Below are 27,029 nucleotides of genomic sequence, written 5' to 3'. Positions count from 1 at the left end.
CAGTGCTGCGTTAGTTTCAGGTGTACAGCACAGTGATCCGGTTACATACATGCTTTTTGCAGTTATTTTCCATTACATGGTATTACACAGTACTGAAATAGTTCCCCATGCTATACAGTAAGTCCTCACTGTTGTATTTGTTGATCCCGCACTCCCAGTTTATCCCTGCCCCAGTTCTTCCCCTGATTTTTCGCTGTGTCACTGTTTACGACTTCTGTTGGTTATCAGGTTTATCTTCTTTTCCCTTGATGTTCATTTTCCTTAGTCTTCTCATTTTAATTTTAAATCTCTTTAATATAGGTTTTGATATGCTTATTAATAATTAAACTGAAATCTGGCATGCTATTTTCTTTGACTGTGATGAAATAACAAATAGTGAGCTAAGATACAGTAGATTAATACTGGTATTTTGTTTATGACTACTATTAGGATAATTTATCATATCAGTATGAAAAGGAAGTATTCATCAGTAAATGATCACTAGTTTACTGGAAAAGGGTTTAGTTTAATTTCTCCTCAGGTAATATATATTTTAAATGTTATATAATAAGAAAATATTACATATCTATAAAATTTATGAGCAGGGATGTTCATCACAGTATTATTTATATGGAGATGGACTAACAGCATAATACTTAATTTAATAAGCTGTCGTACGGGTATTATAGAATGCTTTGCAGCCACTAACAGCTGTATTTTTAAAGAATGTTTAATGACTTTGAAAATGAGACACTTTCCCAATTATCCATCTATCTATTTATTTACAGTTGACCCTTGAACAACATGAGTTTGAAATGTGTAGGTCCACTTATATGTGGATTTTTTTTTTAAAGTGTAATTTTACAAATACGTATTTTTGATACATGGTTAAATTCGATTATGTGGAACCAGATGCAAAGGGTTGACTATAAAGATACATGTGGATTTTTGACTATGAGGAGGATCGGCACCCCTTAACTCTAGAGTTATTCAAGGATCAACTGTATGTGTATAGTACAAATTTTCAAACATACGTGTTTAAAAAATAGTGAAAAATATTCAAAACATCAATACAGGTTTCATAACCCTTTATATAAAACTGTTGGACCCATATGTATTTCTGAATTCCAAGTTTTTTAGATTTTTGGACTGTAATATATGTATTTACAAAATAGCGTCTGGAGAATTATTCTGTAATCAAGCAAAGTCACATTTCTACAGTGAAACATATGATTGTTCACATTAGGTAGGATACCTAGAATCTATAAATATTTTCATTTTGGTTGAGATCACACTTTGCTGCTAAATGAGTTTAACCCTAACTTAATTCTTAAGTTACAATTTTTTAAAAATGTTTTTGGAATTTTAGATTTATGTGCATTTTGAATCAATAGTAGTTACTTTGTGCAATGAGATTGTGAATGATTTTAAAATTTTATTCTTTGTAATTTTTCAAATGTTTCTATATTTATAGGAGCACATGCATGTTTCAAAAAAATTTTAGTAATTCAAAAACTATGACTATATATACTTGATTTTTCTTATTAAATCTTAGCCTCTCCTAGAGGAGAGTCCAATTTACCAGGAGCTATTCATTCATAGATTTAACTATACTATTTTAATAAACATAGATAACTTCATAAGTTTAAGGGAAATTAATATTTCAAACATAATACCGTTTCACTCTCTTTTATCAGAAATTTACTAACTCATACAACTCCAGTTGTTTAACAGGATGCCAAGGAGAAGTAGGAAATTTTATATATTGCAGACTGGGTATCACTTGATACTACCATTTTGGAAAGCAATGTGGCCATATCTAATAAAGTTGAAATTGTGTATATACTCTGGAAAACCTCTTCCATGTCATGTGACTTGTCATCAATACATTGATTTATACTGTTTGAAAGTGGAACTTTTTCAATTTCTCTTGCATCCTGCTTTAGCATTTTATTTATCATAATTTTACATACTGGTATTACTGGGTTCTCACTGTAATTTTTTTTTTCTTTTGAGAGAGCAGTATTTTTGCTATTCAATAACTTGCTTCCTGAGCCTTGTCACAATATGGCTTCTCTTTAAACAAAAGATGCTTCTTGCTTCTTTGATATTCTAATAGTCATATGAATATTTAGCACCTTTACTTGTCAAATGTGATACGTAGTTGAGTGTCTTCAGTTTTGCCAAGGCCATGGCTGCTGTTTTCCGTGGACAACCACATGGAATAGGATGACTAGGATTACCAACCAGAATTGTCAGTGGATCTAGGCAGAAAACGAAGAAGAACTAAAGAGCCTCTTGATGAAAGTGAAAGAGGAGAGTGAAGAAGTTGGCTTAAAACTCAACATTCATAAAACTAAGATCATGGCATCTGGTCGCATCACTTCATGGCAGATACATGGGGAAACAATGGAAACAGTGAGAGACTTTATTTTGAGGGGCTCCCAAATCACTGCAGATGGTGACTGCAGCCATGAAATTAAAAGACTCTTGCTCCTTGGACGAAAAGTTACAACCAGCTGAGACAGAAAATTCTGAAAGAGATGGGAATACCAGAGCACCTGACCTGCCTCTTGAGAAACCTATATACAGGTCATGAAGCAACAGTTAGAACTGGACATGGAACTACAGACTGGTTCCAAATAGGAAAAGGAGTACATCAAGGCTGTATATTGTCACCCTGCTTATTTAACTTCTCTGCAGAGTACATCATGAGAAACGCTGGGCTGGAAGAAGCACAAGCTGGAATCAAGATTTCCAGAGAAATATCAATAACTTCAGATACGCAGATGACACCACCCTTATGGCAGAAAGTGAAGAGGAACTAAAAAGCCTCTTGATGAAAGTGAAAGTGGAGAGTGAAAAAGATGGCTTAAATCTCAACATTCAGAAAACGAAGTTCATGGCTTCTGGTCCCATCATTTCATGGGAAATAGATGGGGGAACAGTGGAAACAGTGTCTGGCTTTACTTTTTTGGGCTCCAAAATCACTGCAGATGGTGACTGCAGCCATGAAATTAAAAGACGCTTGCTTACTCCTTGGAAGAAAAGTTATGACCAACCTAGACAGCATATTCAAAAGCAGAGACATTACTTTGCCAACAAAGGTCCATCTAGTCAAGGCTATGGTTTTTCCTGTGGTCATCTATGGATGTGAGAGTTGGACTGTAAAGAAAGCTGAGCGCTGAAGAATTGATGCTGCTGAAACTCCAGTACTCTGTTGGAAGAGTTGACTCATTGAAAGACTCTGATACTGGGAGATTGAGTTGCAGGATGAGATGGCTGGATGGCATCACCGACTCAATGGACTTGAGTCTGAACTGAAATCAGTCCTGAACATTCATGGGCAGAACTGATGCTGAAGTTGCAACTCCAGTACTTTTTTCACCTGATGCGAAGAACTGACTGAATTGAAAAGACCCTGATGCTGGGAAAGATTGAAGGTGGGAGGAGAAGGGGACAACAGAGGATGAGATGGTTGGATGGAGTCAACAACATGATGGGACATGAGTTTGAGTAGGCTCTGGAAGTTGGTGATGGACAGGGAAGCCATGGGGTCACAAAGAATCAGACGCGACTGAACTGAGGCATAGAACTTATCTCTTTCATTGTATACTTTCTCAAAAATCACTGTATTTGTCTTACTTCTGAAATTTTGTGAGTCACTTTTGTTCCACTTCAGAATTGTCATATATATATATCTTTAAATTGAAAATGTTAAAAGATAGTGGTGAGATTTTTAGACTCAACTTTTTATTCCTTCAACAAACGTTGAGTGTCTGTGCTGTGCTGTACTAAGTTGCTTCAGTCATGTCTGCCTCTTTGTTGTCCTAGGAACTGTAGCCTGCCAGACTCCTCTGTTCATGGAGTTCTCCAGGCAAGAATACTGAAGTGGGTTGCCATTTCCTCCTCCAGGGGATCTTCCCAACCCAGGGATCAAACATGTCTCTTATGTCTCCTGCATTGGCAGGTGGGTTCTTTACCACTAGCCCCTTGAGTATCTACTATGTGTCAGTTACAGATCAGGAATAGAGTACAAATACAGCCTAATCCCATCCTCAAGGAATTTAAGACCTAACAGGTGAGACTTGGTTTTAGTGTAGCGTGGTACATGCTGAGATAGTTAAGTAGGGGTTGGATAGAGTTGAGGTCTTCGAAATCAGTGGTCAGCAACCCTTTTTTGTAAAGGACCAAGAAATGTATATTTTAGACTTTGAGAACCATATCTGTCTCAACTCCTCATCTCTGCTGTCATTGTGTGAAAACAGGTATAAAGGATACGTAAATGAGTGAGCGTGGCTGTGTTCTAGTAAAACGTTATTTATGGGCACTGAAATTTGAATTTCTGTGATTTTAACATGTCACAGCATTTTTTTTTAAATTTTTAACCATTTAAAAATATGAAAACTGTGTTATACTGTCAGACCATACAAAGACAGATGGCAGGCCAAATTCAGCTCATTGGCCATAGCTTGCCAACCCTTATTCTACACCTTAGAATCACAGAATATTATTGAATGTGGTTCTTTCTGATAGCTTATCCAGTCCTAGCTACTTTTATTTACTAGAGGAGTTTACTAACCTGTCATCTTTAGGAATATTGAAAGTGTCATTGCTAATCCCAGTGGTTTCTGATTATCCCTGATATTCTGAATACTAATTGTGATTCTGTTACGATAATAAAAGCAACAGTAATAATCTATTACATTGATGATATGCGTGTTTCCCAGCACACATGTTCTAAACTTCGTTGCTTACAGGGTAAAGTGTACGGCTTGAGTGTCTGAGAAACAGGGAGTTGCGTGCATTGTGGAGTTGTGGGGCAGCTGGAGAGCAGCGCATGTGAAACAGCACCGCATCTAAAGCGGGCAACAGCCTTTGCCTAGTTCCGTCCAGCAGGAGGAACGCAGCCTAACATTCCCTGATGAAAAGTATCCAAGAGGAGCCGGAAATCCAGACTTAAAGCCCCCAGTTGTTTAATTCGGTGGCAGATGTTTGGGGTTCTTTTTTCATTCTTTCTGTGAAAAAAATTAAACCCTCTTTAGGTCTCATTTCAGCAACTGGCCATCTGTGTCCTAGCAAGTGTCATTTTCTGTTTCAAAGGAACTTTTAGAGACGTATCTACAGTGATACACATGAATGATTTTATTTTGAAATTTTAAATCTCAGCATATTTTTATCTTATTACTGAAAATTATTATTAAAGCAGTTTGAATCTATAAGTCTCAAATGCAAGTTTCTGGACATGCTGTTCACATGTTCAGCTGTTGTTAAGTCTAAGTCTGAATATATCCACTACTTGCAGCTTTCTCCTATAGCTGAGTTTATGGTCGCAAGCTTTTTTTCTTTTTCTTTTTGTTAATATCTTTATTGTGATGTAATTCGTATACCTTATAAATCACCCACTGTACATTCTGTGTTTTTAGTATATTTACAGAATTGTGCAACTGTCGCCACAGGCATTTTTAAAACTTTTTTTTTTAATCTGTTTCGGCTGCACTGGGTCTTGGTTGCAGCACACAGGATATTCGGTCTTCATTGGGGCATGTGGAATCTTTAGTTGTGGCCTGTGGAATCTAGTTCCCTGACCAAGCATCGAACCCAAGCCCCCTACATTCACAGCAGGGAGATTTAGCCACTGGACCAGCAGGGATTAGATCTGATAGAGTGCCTGAAGAACTATGGATGGATTTGTGACATTGTACAGGAGGCAGGGATCAAAACCTTCCCCCCCAAAAAAGGCAAAATGGTTGTCTGAGGAGAACTTACACATAACTGGGAAAAGAAGAGAGGTGAAAGGCAAAGGAGAAAAGGAAAGATATATCCATTCGAATGCAGAGTTCCAAAGAACAGCAAGAAGAGATAAGAAAGCCTTTCACAGTGATCAGTGCAAAGAAATAAAGGAAGACGATAGAATGGTAAAGTCTAGAGATCTCTTCAAGAAACTTAGATATACCAAGGGAACATTTCATGCACAGATGGGCACAATAAAGGACAGAATCGTATGGACCTAACAGAAGCAGAAGATATTAAGACGAGGTGGCAAGAATACACAGAACTGTACAAAAAGATCTTCATGACCAAGATAATCACGATGGTGTGATCACTCACCTAGAGCCAGACATCCTGGAATGTGAAGTCAAGTGGGCCTTAGGAAGCATCACTACAAACAAAGCTAGTGGAGGTGATGGAATCCCAGTTGAGCTATTTCAGATCCTGGAAGATGATGCTGTGAAAGTGCTGCACTCAATATGCCAGCAAATTTGGAAAACTCAGCAGTGGCCGCAGGACTGGAAAAGGTCAGTTTTCATTCCAGTCCCAAAGAAAGGCAATGCCAAAGAATGCTCGAACTACCACACAATTGCATTCATCTCACACGCTAGTAAAGGAATGCTCAAAATTCTCCAAGCCAGGCTTCAGCAATACATGAGCCTTGAACTTCCTGATGTTCAAGCTGGTTTTAGAAAAGGCAGAGGAACCAGAGATCAAATTGCCGACATCTGCTGGATCATGGAAAAAGCAAGAGAGTTCCAGAAAACATCTATATTTCTGCTTTATTGACTATGTAAAAGCCTTTGACTGTGTGGATCACAATAAACTGTGGACAATTCTGAAAGAGATGAGCATACCAGACCACCTGACCTGCCTCTTGAGAAACCTATATGCAGGAAGCAACAGTTAGAACTGGACATGGAACAACAGACTGGTTCCTAATCGGGAAGGCAGTATGTCAAGGCAGTATATTGTCATCTTGCTTATTTAACTTATATCCAGAGTACATCATGAGAGATGCCGGGCTGGCATTCAGAAGCATGAGCCGAAATCAAGATGGCCAGGAGAAATGTCAATAACCTCAGATATGCAGATGACACCACCCTTATGGCAGAAAGCAAAGAACTTAGGAGCCTCTTGATGAAAGTGAAAGAGGAGAGTGAAAAAGGTGGCTTAAAACTCAACATTCAAAAAACTATGATCATGGCATCCAGTCCCATCACCTCATGGCAAATAGATGGGGAAACAATGAAAACAGTGAGAGACTTTATTTTGGGGTGCTCCAAAATCACTGCAGATGGTGACTGCAGCCATGAAATTAAAAGATGCTTACTCCTTGGAAGAAAAGTTATGACCAACCTACATAGCATATTAAAAAGCAGAGACATTGCTTTGCCAACAAAGGTCTGTCTAGAGTCAAAGATTTGGTTTTTCCAGTAGTCATATATGGATGTGAGAGTTGGACTGTGAAGACAGCTGAGCCCCGAAGAATTGATGCTTTTGAAGTGTGGTGTTGGAGAAGAGTATTGAGAGTCCTTGGATAGCAAGGATATCCAAGCAGCCCATCCTAAAGGAATTGAGTCCTAAATATTCGTTGGAAGAACTTATGCTGAAGCTGAAACTCTAATACTTTGGCCACCTGATATAAAGAACTGACTCATTTGAAAAGAACCTGATGCTGGGAGAGATTGAAGGTGGGAAGAGAAGGGGATGACGGAGCATGAGATGGCTGGATGGCATCACAGACTCAATGGACATGAGTCTGAGTAAACTCCAGGAGTTGGTGATGGACAGGGAGGCCTGACATGCTGCAGTCCATGGGGTTGCAAAGAGTCAGACACAACTGAGCGACTGAACCGAACTGAACTGAACCACCAGGGAATTCCCTGGAAGGTTTTCATTACCACCAAACCCTTTAGCTCTTACCTTCCTATTTCCCCCATCCTTGTTGTTGTTTTAGTCCCTGAGTTGCATCCGACTCTTTGCAAGCCCATCGTCTGTATCCCTCCAGGCTCCTTTGTCCGTGGGATTTTCCCAGGCAAGGTTACTAGAGTGGGTTGCCATTTCCTTCTCCAGACAGTCTTCTCCACCAAGGAATCAAACCGTCATCTCCTGGATTGGCAGGTGAATTCTTTACCACTGAGTCACCAAGGAAGCCCCATCCCCCATCCTAAGCAGTCTCTAATTTACCTTCTGTTTCTGTAGATTTACCTATACTGTAAATAGAATCATAGAATAAGTGGCCTTTATGGGTGGCTTCTTTGATTTAGCATAGTGGTTTTAATGTCCACCCAGATGATAACGTGATTCAGTCATTCATGTTTTGTGTGCTGTTGTTCCATTGTGTGGTATACCATATACTGCTTGTCCATTCACCAGTTCATGGACTTCTGCGTTGCTTCCACTTTTTACCTCTGCATGCGTAATGCTGCACTGAGCGTTCATGTACAAGTTTTCATGTAGACATATGATTGCATTTCCGTTGGGTATATACTTAGGAGTGGAATTCCTGAGATATGTGGTAACTCTGTATTTAACTTTTTGAGGAATGGCCACCCTTCTAAAGCAGTTGTACCAGTTTACGTTTCCACTGGCAGTGTTTGATGGCTTCAGTTTTTCCGCATTCTTGTTAATAACACTTGTTATTATCTGACTTTTTGACTATAAGCTTCCTAATGGGTGTGAAGTGCTATCTCGCTATGGTTTTGATTTGCATTTCTCTGATGCCTAATGATGTTGAGCATCTTTCCATTTGCTGATTGGGCACCTGTATATCATCTTTAAAGAAATGTCTATTCAGCTTGCCAGTTTTTTAATTGGATTTTTAAAAACTTTTTTAAATTAATGAGTTGTAAAAGTTCTTTATATATTCTAGATACAGGTTTCTTATCCAGTATATGCTTTGCAGACATTTTCTCCCATTCTGTGGTTGTCTTTTCACTTTCCTGATAGTCTTTTGAAGCACAAAAGTTTTTGATCTTGATGAAGGTCAGCACTTTTTTTTTTTTTTTGCCACTTTAGTTTTTAATTGAAGGATAATTGCTCTACAGAAGTTTGTTGTTTTCTGTCAGACATCAACAAGAATAGGTACACTCATGTCCCCTCCCTCCTGAACTTCCCTCCTAACTCCCTCCCCACCCCACCCTTCTAGATTGTCACAGAGCCCCTGTTTGAGTTCCCTGAGTCAGACAGCAAATTCCCACTGGCTGGCTGTTTTACATATGGTAATGTAAATTTCCATGTTACTCTCCATACATCTCACCCTCTCCTGCCTTCTCGCTGTGTCCATAGGTCTGTTCTCCATGTCCGTTTCTCCATTGCTGCTGTGCAGATAAATTCATCAGTACTGTCTTTCTCGATTTCACATACATGAGTCAGCTGCAGTCCATGGGGTCGCAATGAGTCAGACACGACTGAAGCCACTGAGCCCGGCATATGACGTTTATGTTTCTCATTCTGACTTACTTCACTCTGTATAATAGGCTCTGGGCTCGTCCACCTCATTAGAACTGAGTCAACTGTGGTCCCTTCTATGGCTGTAGTATTCCATTTTATGCATGTTCCGCAGCTGCTTTACCCACTCATGTGTCCGTGGACATCTTGGTTGCTTCCATGTTCTAGCTGTTGTGAATAGTGCTGCAGTGAAAATTGGGTACATGAGTCTTTTTCCATTTAGTTTCCTCAGGGTGTGTGCCTAGGAGTGGGTTTGCTGGGTCATACGGTGGTTTTATTCCTAGTTTTTTAAGGAATCTCCGTACCGTCTTCTGTAGTGGCTGTATCAGTTTACATTCCCACCAGCAGTTCTCCACACCCTCTCCAGCATTGATTGTTTGTAGACTTTTTGATGATGGCCATTCTGACCAGTGTGAGGTGGTATCTCATTGTAGTTTTGATTTGCATTTCTCTAATAATGAGTGATGTTGAGCATCTTTCCATGTGTTAGCCATCTGTATGTCTTCTTTGGAGACATGTCTGTTTAGGTCTTTTTCCCACTTTTTGATTGGATTGTTTGTTTTTCTGGTGTTGAGTTGTATGAGCTGCTTGTATATTTGGGAAATTAATTTTTTGTCACTTGTTTCCTTTGCTATTATTTTCTCCCATTTTGAGGGTTGTCTTTTCACCTTGTTGGTCATTTCCTTTGATGTGCAAAAAGCTTTTAAGTGTAATTAGGCCCTATTTGTTTATTTTTATTTCCATTACTCTAGGAGGTGGGTCATAGAAGATCTTGCTTTGATTTATGTCATTGAGTTATCTGCCTATGTTTTCCTCTAAGTGTTTTATAGTTTCTGGTCTTACATTTAGTTCTTTAATCTGTTTTGAGTTTATCTTTGTGTATGGCATTATGTTCTGATTTCATTCTTTTGCATATAGCTGTCCAGTTATTCCCCACATCACTTATTGAAGAAGCTATCTTTGCCACATTGTATATTCTTGCCTCTTCTGTCACAAATAAGTCACCTATAGGTGCATAGGTTTAAGGTCAACATTTTTGTTTCTTGTGCTCTTGGTGTCATATATAAAACTCCAAATCCAAAGTCATCAAGATTTACCTACATTTTTCTTTCAGAACTTTTATAACTTTTGCTTTTTATATTGATCCATTTTGAGTTAATTTTTGTATGTGGTATGAGGTGAGGAGGGAGGTAGAAATCATAGGCTTTTAACCTCAAAAATCAAACCAAAGGTAAAATGTCTGAAAATACTAATAAGTAAATACACCAGTAAGTAGCAGGAGGCACATGAAACAAGACTGCCCAGTTGTTCGTAATTGTCACTCGGAGTGATGAGTATGACTGACTGCATATTTGAAATCGCTTTGTGTCCATACAGAGACAGTTTAATGGTTTGTTCTCATTTGGTTATTATTACCCTGATAGCCATCATTTCTTAAAATTTCTCCTTATGTATGTCGTTTTCTATTGCTTTTTTGTTTCTTTATTTTGCTCTTCTATATTTATTTATCTAACTGCTAAAAGTGACCAAATTTTGAACTTGCTGTGTTTCTCTGTACATGTGGGTTTGTAAGGCTAATAAACATTTTCCGTTAATTATGCCTTTAAAATATAATAAGTTATGACTTTATATTTATTTGTACTTACTTTAATAACATTTGAAAACTAGCAAAAGAGATCAGTGTTTAGAGAAGTACAGCTATTAGATATATTTTGGTATCTTTCTAATTGAATTTTGCTTTATTCCAGAAAATTTAGAAAATATAGCTAAAGGAAAAACTAGCAGACTTTAAAATAATTCAAAATTGTGCCACTCTGAAATTAATTATAAGCATCTAATTTTTAAATAAAAGTAATACTTACATATGGGGGGGGACCCTGAAACTTTTATTGAAAGGCATAAAATGAAAGCTTATTTACCTCCCAGCTGACCACCCCTACCCCATATCACTAGGACTTTTCTTCTCAGGTAACCACAAATAGATAGTTGCCCGGGTGTATTTTGTTACTTGTTATTTGAGAATCTTTTGTTGTTTGTTTATATTCATGGCAGCCTAAAATTGATCCCTATTTGGTACTTTTTTTTTTCACTTTGAGATATGTCAGCATGAGAATTTAAAGGTCACATTCTACTATAAATACTGTTAACATTTTGTTATATTTCTTTCCATCTATGTTGCTAGTGCGTGATCATGAAGAACCTTGCTTGTACAACTCAAAATTCCAAACTGGAACATTTTAGTGTTTTAATATTTAGTATGCATTTTATGTGGTGATTTAAATCCAGACTTTAAATCTAAAACCTTCTAGATAGTATGACAAAAGGTTTTTTAGATTTGTGAACTTATTTTAATTCTGTTAGAATATGAAAATTGTGTTATTTTTTGAAATACATTTAATCTTCCTTTCAAATGATTAGACAGAAGCTATCCTCTAGTATGATTTTTAAATTCCTTCTCAGAGCATAGTTCTAGAAGTAAGTTTTCAAGCCAAGGGGAGAAAGCTACTTTTAATAGGTATGGAACTGTGAACTTTTTTTCCTTCTGTTCCTAAGATAATATGTATGTAGGAATATTAGTGTTTTCTTGAACTGCACTTTTCTTTTACATTAAAAGTTTGATTAACAAGAACTAGGGGAGATTGCACTATTATGATTAATTGAATTTTGATTATCTGAGGAATAATCAGTAGAACTTTGTATTGCTCTGGTCTTTATTGTGGGAAATCTTCCTGATCTATATCAATACCTTTTCTTGCTTTAATAAATACTTGTTTCCACTGCTTGTGCAAGAACCATATCTAAATTATATATCCCAGTCCTTCACACAAGGAAGATGAGATGTAAAATTAAGTACATGATACATACTTTTTTTAAAGATTTTGTTTTTGAAAATAACTTAATCTTTCTTTCTTTGGGATTTGGCATGTAATATTCTGACTCCTTTCCCAGCACAAACTGAGCTTTTACCATTAGGTTGTTTAAGGTACATGTGTAAAAGTTTGGATTAGTTCAGTTCAGTTCAGTCGCTCAGTCATGTCTGACTCTTTGCCACCCCATGAATCACAGCACGCCAGGCCTTTTTGTCCATCCCCAACTCCCAGAGTTCACCCATACTCAGGTCCATCGAGTCAGTGATGCCATCCATCCATCTCATCCTTTGTTGTACCCTTCTCTTCCTGCCCCCAATCCCTCCCAGCATCAGGGTCTTTTCCAATGAGTCAGCTCTTTATATGAGGTGGCCAAAGTATTGGAGTTTCAGCTGTAGCATCAGTCCTTCAATGAATACCCAGGACTGATCTCCTTTAGGATGGACTGGTTCGGTCTCCTTGCAGTCCAGGGGACTCTGAAGAGTTTGCACCAACACCACAGTTCAAAGGCATCAATTCTTCGGTGCTCAGATTTCTTCTCAATCCAACTCTCACATCCATACATGACCACTGGAAAAACCATAGCCTTGAATAGAGCCATCAGTTCAGTTCAGTTCAGTCGCTCAGTCGTGTCCAACTCTTTGCGACCCTATGAATTGCAGCACCGCCAGGCCTCCCTGTCCATCACTGTCTCCCGGAGTTCACTCAGACTCACGTCCATCGAGTCCGTGATGCCATCCAGCCATCTCATCCTCCGTTGTCCCTTTCTCCTCCTGCCCCCAATCCCTCCCAGCATCAGAGTCTTTTCCAATGAATCAACTTTTCGTCTGAGGTGGCCAAAGTACTGAAGCTTCAGCTTTAGCATCATTCCTTCCAAAGAAATCCCAGGGTTGGTCTCCTTCAGAATGGACTGGTTGGATCTCCTTGCAGTCCAAGGGACTCTCAAGAGTTCTCCAACACCACAGTTCCAAAGCATCAGTTCTTGGGTGCTCAGCCTTCTTCACAGTCCAACTCTCACATCCATACATGACCACAGGAAAAACCATAGCCTTGACTAGACGGACCTTAGTTGGCAAAGTAATGTCTCTGCTTTTGAATATACTATCTAGGTTGGTCATAACTTTTCTTCCAAGGAGTAAGCGTCTTTTAATTTCATCGCTGCAGTCACCATCTGCAGTGATTTTGGAGCCCCCAAAAATAAAGTCTGACACTGTTTCCACTGTTTCCCCGTCTATTTGCCATGAAGTGATGGGACTGGATGCCATGATCTTCGTTTTCTGAATGTTGAGCTTTAAGCCAACTTTTTCGCTCTCCTCTTTCACTTTGATCAAGAGGCTTTTTAGCTCCTCTTCACTTTCTGCCATAAGGGTGGTGTCATCTGCATATCTGTGGTTATTGATATTTCTCCCAGCAATCTTGATTCCAGCTTGTGATTCTTCCAGCCCAGCATTTCTCATGATGTACTCTGCATAGAAGTTAAATAAGCAGGGTGACATTATACAGCCTTGACGTACTCCTTTTCGTATTTGGAACCAGTCTGTTGTTCCATGTCCAGACGGCCCCAAATAGTCAATAATGTGGTACTGGCTCTAAAACAGACACTTAGATCCATGGAACAAAATAGAAGTCCAGAAATGAACCCACACTCATATGGTCAATTAATCTGTGACAAAGGAGACAAGAATATACAATGCGGAAAAGATAGTCTCTTCAATAAATGTTGTTGGGAAAACTTCATTTCATACAGAAGAATGAAACTGGAACACTTTGTTGCACCATATTAAAAAATAAACTCAAAATGGGTTAGACTTTAAGAGCTTAAATCATAAAACTCCTAGAAGAAAATATAGACAGTCACCTCATTTACTTTGGTCTTAGCAGTGTTTTTTTGAATATGTCTCTTCGGCAGCATAGATGGACCTGGAAGGTGTAGATGCTGAGTGAGATAAGTCAGAGAGATCCCAAATGATTTCACTTACATGTGGAATCTGAAAAACAAAACAAATAGACTCATAGATACAGAGAACAAACTGGTGGTTGCCAGGGGGAAGACAGGTCAGGGAAGACGGACAAAATAAGTGAAAAGGATTAAGAGATACAGCTTTATTGGTTACAGATGATGTATAGTTATTGTGATGATCACTCCATAATGTATAAAAATGTCAAATCAATATGTTATGTACCTGAAACAAATATAATATTATTAATGATAACAATTTAAGTGAATATATAAAGCAAGCAATAAAGAAATGTTATTTTATATTGTAAATACAATTGCTATAATGGAATGTGTTTTTAATTAAAATTTTAAGAATACTATGCTTTGATAAGTTGATTTGCTTTAATCAGGTGTAAAATTTAAGAGTATAAGGCTCATACATCTACAGCTAAACGGTTTTCTTCCCTTCCTCTCTCCCTGTCTGGTTACATATGCTTTTTAAAGTATGCTTTATAGTTACATCGTTCCTTTGTTTCTTGTGGTCAGTTGCTAGAGAGAAAGTTAATTCTCTGAAACATTTTTGGTTTATTTATAGATTGGTCAAAGAAAAAATGATGTATGAAAAAGAAGCAAAACAACAAGAAGAAAAGATTGAAAAAATGAAAGCCGAAGATGGTGAAAATTATGCTATTAAAAAACAGGTAAAATTATTATTTAAGATATAATTTTACCTTAAGACGTCAGTCGGTAGTTCCTCTCTAATCTCATACCATGTTATAACTTCAGGTACCATCTTTGTGACCATTCACTTATTTACACAGCAGATATTTATTAAACCCCTGCTACTTGCCAAATGCGGTTTTAGGCACTGTTTTAGATGTGGCATTAAAACAACAAAACAAACCCAGAATTCCTGCTTACTTGGCATTTGTTCTCATGCCACTATCTGTCTCTGAGCCCGACAGAAAACGTTCCAGATGCATGCATTCAGCTGATCACCTCTGGACATATTCTCCCTTCTGTGTTCAGGCTAAGAATCTTGGTCTTCCCTCAATCCAGCTCATCGCCTCCGAAGAAGAAGCTATTCTCGCTCTTGTTCCCCCCTCTCAATAAATGGTACCTCTGCTTACTCAGATACTCAAACCAAAACTTACAGGTCTCTTCTTGATCACCAAGTCCTCTTTCTTCCTCCCTTGATTTCTTTCTCTGCTGTCACTATCCTGGTCCAGTCCACTGTTATTTCTTGCCTGGACTACTGCAGGAGCCTCCTTGTTGATACTGTCTCTTGATAACCCTACATCCCTTCCATACCGCAGTAGCCAGGTTGATCTCTTTAGAATGTGTACCATATTACTTACTCTATCACCTAAAATCCAGTGTCTAATGAATTTAGAATAAAATCCAGATGACACTAGGTAAAAGGAGAATATACAAGAGCTTATATAGATAATATCTCAAGACTTGTTTTTTCAGATCAGCTTTATGAACTCACAGTGGTTTTTATCATATAAATTTTGTTACGTAGAATGGTAATAATGCATCCTTAGCTCCAGGCTTAATTAAGCAAAATTAATCCCTTAAAATGGACTTCTCTGTAGGTAGTTGCTTTCTGTGATGCTAAAGGAATGCAGTCACACCTGAAATGTCTTCTTTCTTTAGGCTATCCAAAAAGAGAACTTTCTTATTTTCTTGACTTTCCAGGAGAGCTTGCCTTCCTTTGTGTGTGATATAGCAAAGGACATTTTTATGGGGGAGGATTTGTAAACAGGTATGTAGGTATAATGTGTCCCCCAGTATGTTTTTTGTAAACTAACTGCTCTTCATGAGGATTTACATACATAATTTAACTTTTTGATTCTTAAAATTATGTTAAATGTTTTTTGACAGCTTCTTCCATAAATATTCATATCCCCTTTGTACCTCTCTCACTAAGGTACTCTATTTTCCCACATCTAGTGAGAAGCATTGTAACATAGTATATCACTTAATTCACCCAGGTCCTGCTTGGATCCCATCCAGTTTGTTTTCCCACTTGTATAGTTTAGTTTTTTTTCTGCTCTGTGCTTTTTGTCACCAATAATGTATTTTAAAATAGTCCTATAGCTAGAATATGAGTTGTAAGTTACATGGAATGGGGGATATGTTTCCTTTCTAAATGTTTCTGTGTGCTCAGTTGAGTCTAGCTCTTTACAACCCTGTGGACCATAGCTCCTCCGTCCATGGAATTTTCCAGGCAAGCTTACTGGAGGGGTTGCCTTTTCCTACTCCAGGGGATCTTCCCAGCCTAGGAATCAAACCTGCATCTCTTGCATCTTCTGCATTGGCAGGCGGGTTCTGTACCGCTGCACCCCCTTTCTAAACAAATTCTACAAATAGTGCCATAGATTATCACAGAATCTGTTTTATTCAATTTTTAGTATTTGTATATTATCTTTCAATAAAATTACTGCTTGGTAGGTAAGAATTAACTCTATTGAATCCTGTTCCTGTTGTTGTTTGACGATATTAGCCACTTACTGGTTATATCATTGATTGCATATGCAGATATAAAAGGGAAAAACTGAGTGAAAGTCACTTAGTCGTGTCTGACTCTTTGCAACCCCATGGACAGTCCATGGAATTCTCCAGGCCAGAATACTGGAGTGGGTAGCCTTTCCCTTATCTAGGGGATCTTCCCAACTCAGGGATCAAACCCAGGTCTCCTGCATTGCAGGCAGATAGATTCTTTACCAGCTGAGCCACAAGAGAAGCCCAAGAGTACTGGAGTGGGTAGCCCATCCCTTCTCCAGCAGATCTTCCTGACCCAGGAATTGAACCAGGGTCTCCTGCATTGCAGGTGGATTCTTTACCCACTGAGCTACCAGAGAATCCCATAAAAGGGAAAAATATTTATTCAAAAACCCTTTCTACACTCAGCCATGTTAAGATTCTTTTGTCACAGTGGTGATAACATGACTTCCTGGATTCATAGTCAGCCTCGTACTTAAATGTAAGAGTATCATCCCATATCTAATTACAGAGCAGTGAATTTTTCATGTTTGCTATTTCCAACCTGCAGAATATACAGTTGTCCAGCTTTGTTTCAGAGTCTCGTGGAACTTTGTCTCTACTCTAGCTCAGCCTGCATGCCTTTCTCAGTCCCTTTCCCTAGCTTGCCTGTGCTGTTTGTGCAGTCATTTGTGTTTTTCTTGCATGCGAGGGGAGTTGCGCTGCCAGAAGCACTGCTCTGTCCCTAATTGCCTAATGCTTTAAGGCCAGTCATTGCTTCTTGACATTTGCTGACACCCCTCATAAAAAATAGCAAGAGAGCCAAATGCCAGATTTTGAGGGTTCTCTCCTATTTTCCCTTTTTTTCCTCTTTTTCTGAGCTAAGTGCCGTCTGCAATCCCTTCTCACTATCTTGGCTTGTCTCTCACTTGGTTCCATTTGCTCTGGCTTTCCTGGATCTTCTGAACCAGCCCTGTTTTATAACTTACACATACAGTGCTGTCCCTATCAAACTTCTTACCTGAAATTGATTACCAAAATTGTTCTCTCCTGGAATAGGCCTCATTTTGGTTCTTTTAAAGTAAACTAGGCAGAAGTTTCAGGGCCCTAGCAAGCCAAAATACCAGTTATTCTGCTGTCCTTCGTTCTCTGGCTAAAAAATATAACACAGTATTCAGAAGTTAACTGAATATTGATGTTAGCCTTCTTCTGCTTATGATATTCCTCTTTTCCTCCACCTTCCTCATCATACTTAATTTTTACATGAACATAAGTTTTCATTTTTTGAGATAAATGCCCAAATAATTTCTGGTTCATGTTAGTACATTTTTTGCTTTAAAAGAAACTACCAAGATCTTTTCTGAGTGGCTGTATTCATATCATTTTATGTTTATATCAGTCATCTTTGATGGTTTGACTTCACATCCTTGCCAGCATTTGGTGTTATCACTATTTCTTTTTAATTTTGTTTATTTGTTTTTGGCTGTGCCAGGTCTTCACTGCTGCCCAGACTCCCTCTAGTTGCAGTGAGCGGGGCTTCTCTTCCTTGCTGTGTGCAGGCTGCTCACTGTGGTGGCTTCTCTTGTGTGGAGCACAGGGCTTCTCGGCTTCAGTAGTTGCCGTATGCAGATTCTAAAGCGCTGGCACAGTAGGTGTGGTGCACGGCCTTAGTTGCCCTGTGCCATGCAAAATCCTCCTGGACCAGGATCAAACCTGTCTCCCCTGCATTGGCAGGCAGATTCTTAACCCCTGGACCACCAAGGGAGTCCTGGTGTTATCACTGGTGTTTTCACCATTTTAATTTTGACATTTACCCATCACATCTACATGATTAGTGTATAGTGACAGCTGATTTTGCTTTTAATTTGAATTTCCCTAATGACTAATAATATAGAACTTCTTCTCATTTGCTGATTGCCCATCTGTATATCCTCTTCAGTGAAATGTCTATCCATGTTTTCTGCTCATTTTCTGATTAGGTATTTTGTTTCAGTTTTGAGAATCTTTAATATTTTCTAGATAAATGCCTTTTGTTGGATATATGGTTTGCAGATATTTTCTTTTTGTCCTCATCTTGTCTTTTTACCCTCTTAATACAATCTTTTATTGACCAACAGTCTTTAACTTTGAAAACATAGCCTTTACAGCAAATGCATCCCTTTGTGAATCATACTTTTGATGTCAAATCTAAGGCCTCTTTGGGCTAGACTTTGGTCCTGAAGATTTTTTTGTTTTCTAAAAGTTGTGTGGTTTTATTTATCTCTTACATTCCCGGCTTCAATTGAGTTTGAGTTAGTTTTTATTTAAGGTGTGTGTGTGTGCTTAGTTGCTCAGTCGTGCCCAACTCTCTGCGACCCCATGGAGTATAGTCCACCAGGCTCCTCGGTCCATGGGAATTTTGCAGACAAGAATACTGGGAGTGGACTGCCATGCCTTCCTTCACAGGATCTTCCCAACCCAGGGATCAGACCCAGGTCTCCGGCATTGCAGGCAGATTCTTTATGGTCTGAGCCACCAGGGAAGCCCCTGTAAGGTGTGAGGTTTAGTTAAAGATTCATCTTTTTGCCTGAGTGCCCAGTTCCAGCAGCATTTGTTGAAAAGGTTCTGTCCTTCCTCCACAGAAATGCTTTTGTTCCATTGTCAGAAACCAGGGGGACTTGTTTGTGTGTTTGTTTTCGGGTTCTCTTCTGGTCCATTAATCTGTGTCTAACTCTGCCAGTACCTCACCGTCTTGAATACTGTAGATATATAGTGAACCTTAACATTGGGAAGAGTGAGCCCTCTCACTTGCCGCTTTTTCTCTCAGAATTATTTTTCCTAATTTTTTTGCCTTTCCGTAAAAATTTTCAAATAATGATCTCCATTAAACCTGGAGATCAACTTGGGGAGAATTAATGTCTTTACTATGTTGACTCTTCCAGTCACTGAACATGGCAAGTGTCTCCAGTTTATTTAGGTCTCATTTCTTTCTTAGAATTGGGTTGGCCAAAAGGTTTATTTGGGTTTTTCCAAATGAACCTTTTGGTCAATCCAATATTTTGTAATTTTCAGCATACAGATCCTATACATATTGTGTTAGATTCAAACCTAAGTGCTTCACTTTTTTTGAGGGTGTTGTAGTTCCAGTTTTAGTTTTCAGTTTCAGTTACTAATGCTGTATTTATTGTTGTATATAAAAGTGTAGTCAGTTTTTTATGTGTTGATCTTAAAAACTGCAACCTTGACTTTGCTGACTTCACGGATTAGTTCTGGGAGTTTTGGGTGGATTCCTTCTGACTTTCTACATAACCATCTTGTCATTTGCAAATAAAGACAGTTTCATTTGCGGCTTCCCAGGTGGCACCAGTGGTAAAGAACCTACCTGCCAGTGCCTGAGATGTAAGAGACGTGGGTTCAATCCCTGGGTTGGGAAGATCCCCTGGAGGAGGAAATGGCAACCCACTCCAGTATTCTTGCTTGGAAAATCCCATGGACAGAGGAGCCTCCTGGGCTATAGTCCATAGAGTCGCAGAGAGTCAGAACCGACACTGCGGTTTCGCTTCTTTTAAATCTGCATGTCTTTTGTTTGTTTTTCTGGCCTTGTTGCTCTGGCTGGAGCTTACAGGGCTATGTTGAATAGGAGTGGTGAGAGTGAACATATTTATCTTGTTTTCAGTCTTAAGGGGATAGCATTTAATTTTTTACCATTATATAAATGTTAGCTGTAGTGGTTTTGTAGATGGTCTTTTTCAAGTTGAGAAAGTTCTTTGTTTATGGTTTTGCTGAGTATTTTTGTCATGAATAGGTATTAGGTTTTGTCAAATGCTTCTGTGTCATTTGGTAAGATCACATGAGTTTTCTTCTTTGGCTTGTTGAAACTGTGAATTACATGGATTAATTTCTAAATATCGAACCAACCTTGATTGTGTTGTATAATTCTCTCAATTGGTGGATTTGAGTTGCTAGTATTTTATTGAGGATTTTTGCATCTAGATTTATGGGAAATAATGGTCTGAAGTTTTTTTTATTAAGTTGGGAAGTGTTCCCTCTTTTTTCTTGAAAGATTTGTATAAAATTGGTATTAAGTGTTTAAATATTTGAAAACATTGTTCAGTGAAAGCATCTAGGCTTGGAGAGCTCTTTTTCAAGAACTTTTCAATTAAAAATTTGATTTATTTAATAATTATAGTACTGTTCAGTTTATCTGTTAGGTTTTGGTGGTTTATAGTTTTCAAGGAACTGGTCCATGTCTTCTAAGTGATTGAATTTATGAACATTATGAATATTACTGAGCATTATGAACATTTGTGAGCATTATAAAATTACTTTTAGCATTTTTTTTCTCTTTTTGTTGGTTGTGAGATCTGTACTGACATTCTCTATTTTGTTACTGTTAGTGGCAATTTGTACCTTTTTACTGTATATTTGTCAGTCTTAACTAGAAGTCTATACCAAAAATAAAGCTTTGTTTCATTGCTTTTTTCCCCTCTGTTCTCTTTCTGTTTTTCATTTTATTGATTTCTGTTCTTGTATTTGTTATTTCCTTTCTTCTGCTTATGTAGGTTTATCTTGCTCTTCTTTTTCTAGGTTCCTGAAGTAAAAACTTAGCTTTCTAATTTGAGATCTTTCCTCTTTACAAATCTAAGCATTTAATACTCTAAATTTCTCTCTCAGCATTGCTTTAGCTGAAAATCCCAGAAATTTTAATATGTTATATTTTCATTTATCTGTGTATTTCTCTGTTTCCTTAGAGACTTCCTTGTTGTGACCCATTAGTTGTTCAGAAGTATGTTGTGTAATTTATAAAATGTTTACAGGTTTTGCTGCTATCTTTCTGTTACTGTTTTCTAATTTTATTCCATTATAGTCAGACATGTACTATGTTTTGTTTCAGTACTTTTAAATTTGTTGAGGTTTTTTTTTTCATTTTGTGTTTGTTCCTTTTGGTCCAGGATATAGTGTACTATAGAGAATGTTTCATAGGTGCTTGGAAAGAATTTGTATTTTTGTTTCATAGGTGTAGAGTGTTCTGTAAATGTCAGTTATATCTTTTGATGATGTTACTGGGTTCTTTTATATCTTTGCTGATTTCTTTTTTCTCTAGTACTTCTGTCATTTGCTAAAACTGGAGTGTTGGAATCCTCAGCTGTATTTCTCTCTCTCCTTTTAGCTTTATTGTTTCTAGTTTAATGTGTTTTGAAGCTCTTTTTTTAGTATATACACATTTAGGATCACTGTTTTCTTGATGGATTGGTCGTTTTATCATTATGTAGTATCCCTCTGTGTCCCTCATAATTTTTTACTCTTAAGTCTATTGTATCCAATATGAATCCAATATGAATATAGTCGCTCCTGTCTTTTTTTTTTAATGTTTGCATGGCATATCTTTTTTCTATTCTTTTTTCAACCTATCTCTTTCATTTGGAGTGAGTTTCTTGTACACCTGTTTTTAGCTGGTAAATTTAGACCGTTCATGTTTAAGTAATTATTGGTATGTCAGTGCTTAGAGCCCAGATTATTTTTGACTCATAGGATTCTTCCTCCATCCTTAACCATTCATCAATAACCACAGAACACAAGTCAAATGAACTTTTTATTCTGTCTGTCTGTCTGTCTGTCTGTCTGTCTTCTTCATGGCATGGTGACTGGGTCCTAAGAGAAGTGTTTCCCAAAGTGATCATTCCAAGAGATTTCATGTAGAAGCTACAAGGCTTCTTAAGATGCAGCTTCAGGTCTTCAGTTTCAGAATGCCCCTTCTGCCACATCCTGTTGATTTCACAGTGCCAGACCAAATTCACTGTGGGAGGTGCTGACTGCTGGTGCTACTAACGCACGTGCTAGAGCTGAAACCAGGGGCTGTAACTCACAGCCGGTTAACCAGCTGATCACACTCAGACTCGGCTTTATCGTTTGTGGATTGAGGACACTGGTCTGGATGACATCCCAGATGTGGTTATGTCCTTTCTAACTCTATGCTTCTGTTTCTTAGATATCTTTTTCCCCCAGCTTTATTGAGGTAAAATTAAAATGTATATATTTTGGAGAAGGCAATGGCAACCCATTCCAGTGTTCTTGCCTGGAGAATCCCAGGGACGGGGGAGCCTGGTGGGGCTATGGGGTCTATGGGGTCGCACAGAGTCAGACACGACTGAAGCAACTTAGCAGCAGCAGCAGCAACCTGCACTGAATCAGTCTAGTTGTGCCTTACACACACACAAACACGCAGGCAAAATGGTCAATTGCTTAGAATGAGTTCCTTCAGGACTGCCTCTTGTAAATTAAGGTATAACTAAGAACATTTGCACTACCACACACAGAGTTTAGGTGATCTTGGTGCAGTGGGGGGACTGCAGTGACTGTAAAACGAAACTCACATGTACACGCGCTGTTGAAGACTAAGGGGAAACAGGTGTTCAGCCTAAAAAACATTTCTTAGTGGATTTCTACAGTGTGTCTTGGGTTTAACGCAAATTAAAACATTTAAAAGTTGACTTACTAGCATTTGTGGATTCCAGATTGAGACCCGTTATAAGAGCAATGATTTCTTCTGTGAATCAGCACATTCTTTTATAAATGAAAGTTTAAAATTTCTCACTAAATCCATCTTATACAATTGACTGGTTTTGCTAACTACAGATGAAAAAATAAAATATCGGGGGAAAAGGGGAAAAAAAACAAAATGTATATATTTAAGGTGGGCAGCTTGATGGTTTGATGTACATATACCTCGTAAAATATCTACCATATTCACGCTACTGAACATACCCATCACCTCACATAGTTACTGGTTTTTTTTTCTTCATCAAATAGGTTTCTTAACTTGTTTATTATCACATTACCATTTTAGCACGATATAAAAGAAGAGACTTAACCATCGTTCCCGTAATCTCTGAACTACTCTTAGAGCTCAATTTGGCAAACTAATACAGTTACCATTGGTTCCAGAAGCAGCCAGTATCTAACATTAGACTGTCCATGGATTATTATAGGTATAGCCAGCCCTGCATAAATGATCTGGATCACTGAAGGAGCTAGAAACCATTGGCTAGGTTATTTCACACACTCTTCTTTTTGAAAAATTAAAGATCTGCTAATAGATTTTTCCTTGCCAATGTATGTATGTTTGATTGTGAGTGAAGCTGATCATATTTGAGTTCAGTGGTTTATTCACTGTTGCAACGAGTCTCGCTAAGCTTCCCCCAGGATCCTTAGTTAGCCTCAGTCTTGTCATAGCACTGAAATAAACTGTCAGTTTATTCAGGTGTTTTAAACAGAGGCACCATTCATTTGAATGACTACTTCCAAAAAGAACACTTTGAATGATAATACTTTTTTCATTTATTCACGTGTTTTGAGGGGTATCTTTACTGTATAATCATACCTTATCTACTGTCTTTTAAAATTATTCCTGACAATTGTAGTTCACTGTTGGAAGGTAAAGTATATGACGTGTGGCCTTGATAAGGATGTGGTTTATGGATCCCAAACCATAATCACCACTGTGCTGGGTAAAGTGCAGTGAGACAGTGTCAGTGTTTATTTCACGTTTATTCTCCCGTAGGGGCTGGAGGATGAGACCTTCTCTTCTTCATATTTGTATCCCCTGTACCTGACATCCTACAACTATGTAGTAAGCTTATTGTGTGAAATGAGACTGATACATGGGAGAGACTGCGCTTTGGCCCTTCTTAAGTCAGAATCCTATTTGATTAATGAGGGATATAGAACAGTAATGAATAGAAGGTGCTTTGGACAGCATTGTTTAAAGTTCATGTCCATGACAACACTAAAGCTTGCCAAATAAAGTTTACAAGTATACATTTTCGCTTATGTGTCTAACCCACTTCTTTATATTTATTTCATCTTGTTTAATTCCTATAAACTAGGGGGGCCCATAGGGAAGGAAATATGAATTCCTTACCTAATTAAATGTCCCTGTCACTGACTTTTCACATGTATGCAAACTAACCATACACACACAAAAAAATAGTTAGTGGCTCAGTCGTGTCCAACTCTTTGCAACCCTATGGACCAGACTCCTCTGTTCATGGAATTCTCCAGGCAAGAATACTGGAGTAGGTTGCCATTTCCTTCTCCAGGGGGTCTTCCCAACTTAAAGTCAAATCCAAGTCCCCTGTATTGTAGGCAGATTATTTACCATCTGAGGCACCAGGGAAGTCCTCAAAAATAGATTAATGGCAATGATTGAATTGCCATGGCATGGTATGAATATCTATAAAATAAAGTCATGATCCCGTGTTTGAAATTTTCAGCATGTGCCTTATTAGCAGAAGAATTACAAGTTCAGCAAGAGATTTCACCTAAGAAAAGAGATGTGGATAGAGAGCATTGTTGTATATTATAATTTTAATTTTTATTTATATTATGAATAATGATAAAACTTTGGGAAAAGGAAGAAGGTAGTGGATTCATTAAAGTTTCTATTAGAGTATAATAGGATTATGGTTACCATTAAATTATGTCATTTGTTTTTAATGTGAGTTAGATAATAAAGCTTCTAGGTTAAAGTTCAAGATTTTGTAGCCATTTCACCAAAGTTATTTGACCAAACATTACTTTTTGGAAATAAATGTTTCATTGATCTCTGTGTCTCTATCTAAGACTAGTTTAAGGAGATAAAGCTTCATATTTCCTTGGGAAAGAGACTTATTTGAGGTCCAACATCTGACACTAATATATTTACCCTCTAACTGATTGGGTTTCCCATTCATCCATTTGATTATTTTTCTTCTTTTTATGATTTGATATATTTTATAGTCCAGCTTCAAATGGTGAAATTTTAAGTCGAGAAATATCCTCCAAAGTAAAGATTCCTGTGTTTAATTCTGTAGTGTCTGTCTTTGGGAGAAATAGAGAGAAGTAGAAGTTCAGATTCAGAGGGGTGCTTGGTTGGTAATTTGGATCAAACTGCATGGGGAGAATAATCTCTCCCCTAAAATGAAGCACAGGGATAAGTAATAACTTTTTATGCATGATAAGCATCAGAAATGTGAACCTGCGGGTCTCTGCTCTTCATTTTTCCTCACCTCTGTCTTTCAGTTAGAACCTCCTGCAGTGTGCACACGATGTGATCAATAACTCAATAACTTTTTTCATGCAGTAATTATCTCCATGTGATATTATCTGAGCACTGTTTTTCTTTATTACTCAAAAGATGCAGGAGATGTTTATATAACCAGCTGATCCCATTTTGGGTAACGGTGCTTTGTGTCAGCAGGAGAAACAGTTTATTTTAAATAGCCTTTTTAAATAAATGCTCTATGAAAAGCTTTCACAGTTAATTTTCACTTGGCGTGAGAAGGTGATTACCAAAAAGGTTTAGATCGAAAACTTGTACTTTGTATATTTTACAGTTTGAAAGTCATTCTTTCTAACTTCTAATAAACACAATTAAAATTAAAATATTGAACCATTTAACATAGCCATAATTTTTTTCTGTTCCTCTAAATCATTTTGTGTGTTTTCAGAGGTGTGAGCTAAATGCGCACGTCCTGCCATCTCTGCATGTCTCACAGGTCGTTCTGTTACAGGCCGAGATCCTGCAGGAGTCCCGGATGATGATTCCAGACTGCCAGCGCAGGTTGGAAGCTGCACACACTGATCTTCTGCAGTTATTAGTAAGTACTGCTTATCTGTCTTATGTTTCAATGTTATTTCAGTCTAATACATCAAAGGCCAAAGTTTTAAATCTTTGACACTGAAAACTAGTTGGTGACATTTTGCTTACTTGCTCAGTGTACAGTGCATTTTTAAATAATCCGTGGAGTTTAAGTGGTGTCTAAGTCATGCCTCCAGTGAGAGCACTGTGTCATCATGGCACTCTAGTCATTTAAACCGAGTTGAAATATATTTGAGTTATCATGGTAGGTATTCATAGTACTAATACTGTCCAGCAATATCTTGAATGACTCCATTTTCACACATAAACATCTTTTTAAATACATTAAATGTAAATGTTCTGTTTGATGTTTTAAAAGATCCAGATATTTCAAATGAATTTAGGCTGTTTTACAAAGGATTTGGAATTCTTCCCGATTCAAACCTAAAATGATTTGAGAGAGGAAAGAAAACCCTGTACAGTAATATATAGGCAGTCCTTTCATATTAACTTGGAGCTGGTAACACTCTTTATCATATTTGCTAGTATAAATGTCTTGTGATATAGTGGCAGAATCATTTTAAAAAGGGATTCTAAGAAAAATGAGAAGTTCTTTTTTTATTTCTTAAAAAAGATGAAAGCAGAGTACTGTGTATAAGCCAGTTATTTTTGCTATTTGATGATAATTTGATGAATTCTGTCATTTCCTTTATTAACCTTTAGTTTCTAGTTCTGGAGCTAATATTAATTACCAGCTACATAGCTGTCTCCTGTTCATAGTTGTTTCCTATACATCAAACATAGTGAGGCTTTTTCAGGTTGATCGTATGTATATATTCTTGGAAAGAGAATGAGATTTGTTTTCCCACCAAAATAATATCAGGACTAAGTCTGTAGAAAAAACGAAACAGAGAAATACATTTTACTTTACTTT

The 27,029-nt window shown here is 37.8% G+C and overlaps 1 protein-coding gene across 2 annotated transcripts in view; it reads left to right on the top strand.

Annotated features, from left to right (window-relative positions):
* The window catches only part of TBCA (tubulin folding cofactor A), an 88,304-nt gene that overhangs the window by 55,458 nt on the left and 5,817 nt on the right, over positions 1–27,029 (top strand). For both annotated transcript variants that reach the window (XR_009601402.1, XM_015096795.4), the window contains exons 2-3: positions 14,606–14,711; positions 26,028–26,114. Coding sequence is in view for 1 of the 2 variants with exons in the window: in XM_015096795.4 (XP_014952281.1) it covers positions 14,606–14,711; positions 26,028–26,114 (193 nt within the window). In the remaining variant the exon portion in view is untranslated. The remainder of the gene's footprint in view (positions 1–14,605; positions 14,712–26,027; positions 26,115–27,029) is intronic.

The sequence above is a fragment of the Ovis aries genome, chromosome 7 (genome assembly GCF_016772045.2).
Source record: "Ovis aries strain OAR_USU_Benz2616 breed Rambouillet chromosome 7, ARS-UI_Ramb_v3.0, whole genome shotgun sequence".
NCBI classification, from domain to species: domain Eukaryota; kingdom Metazoa; phylum Chordata; class Mammalia; order Artiodactyla; family Bovidae; genus Ovis; species Ovis aries.
This window is presented reverse-complemented; position numbering and strand designations above follow the sequence as displayed.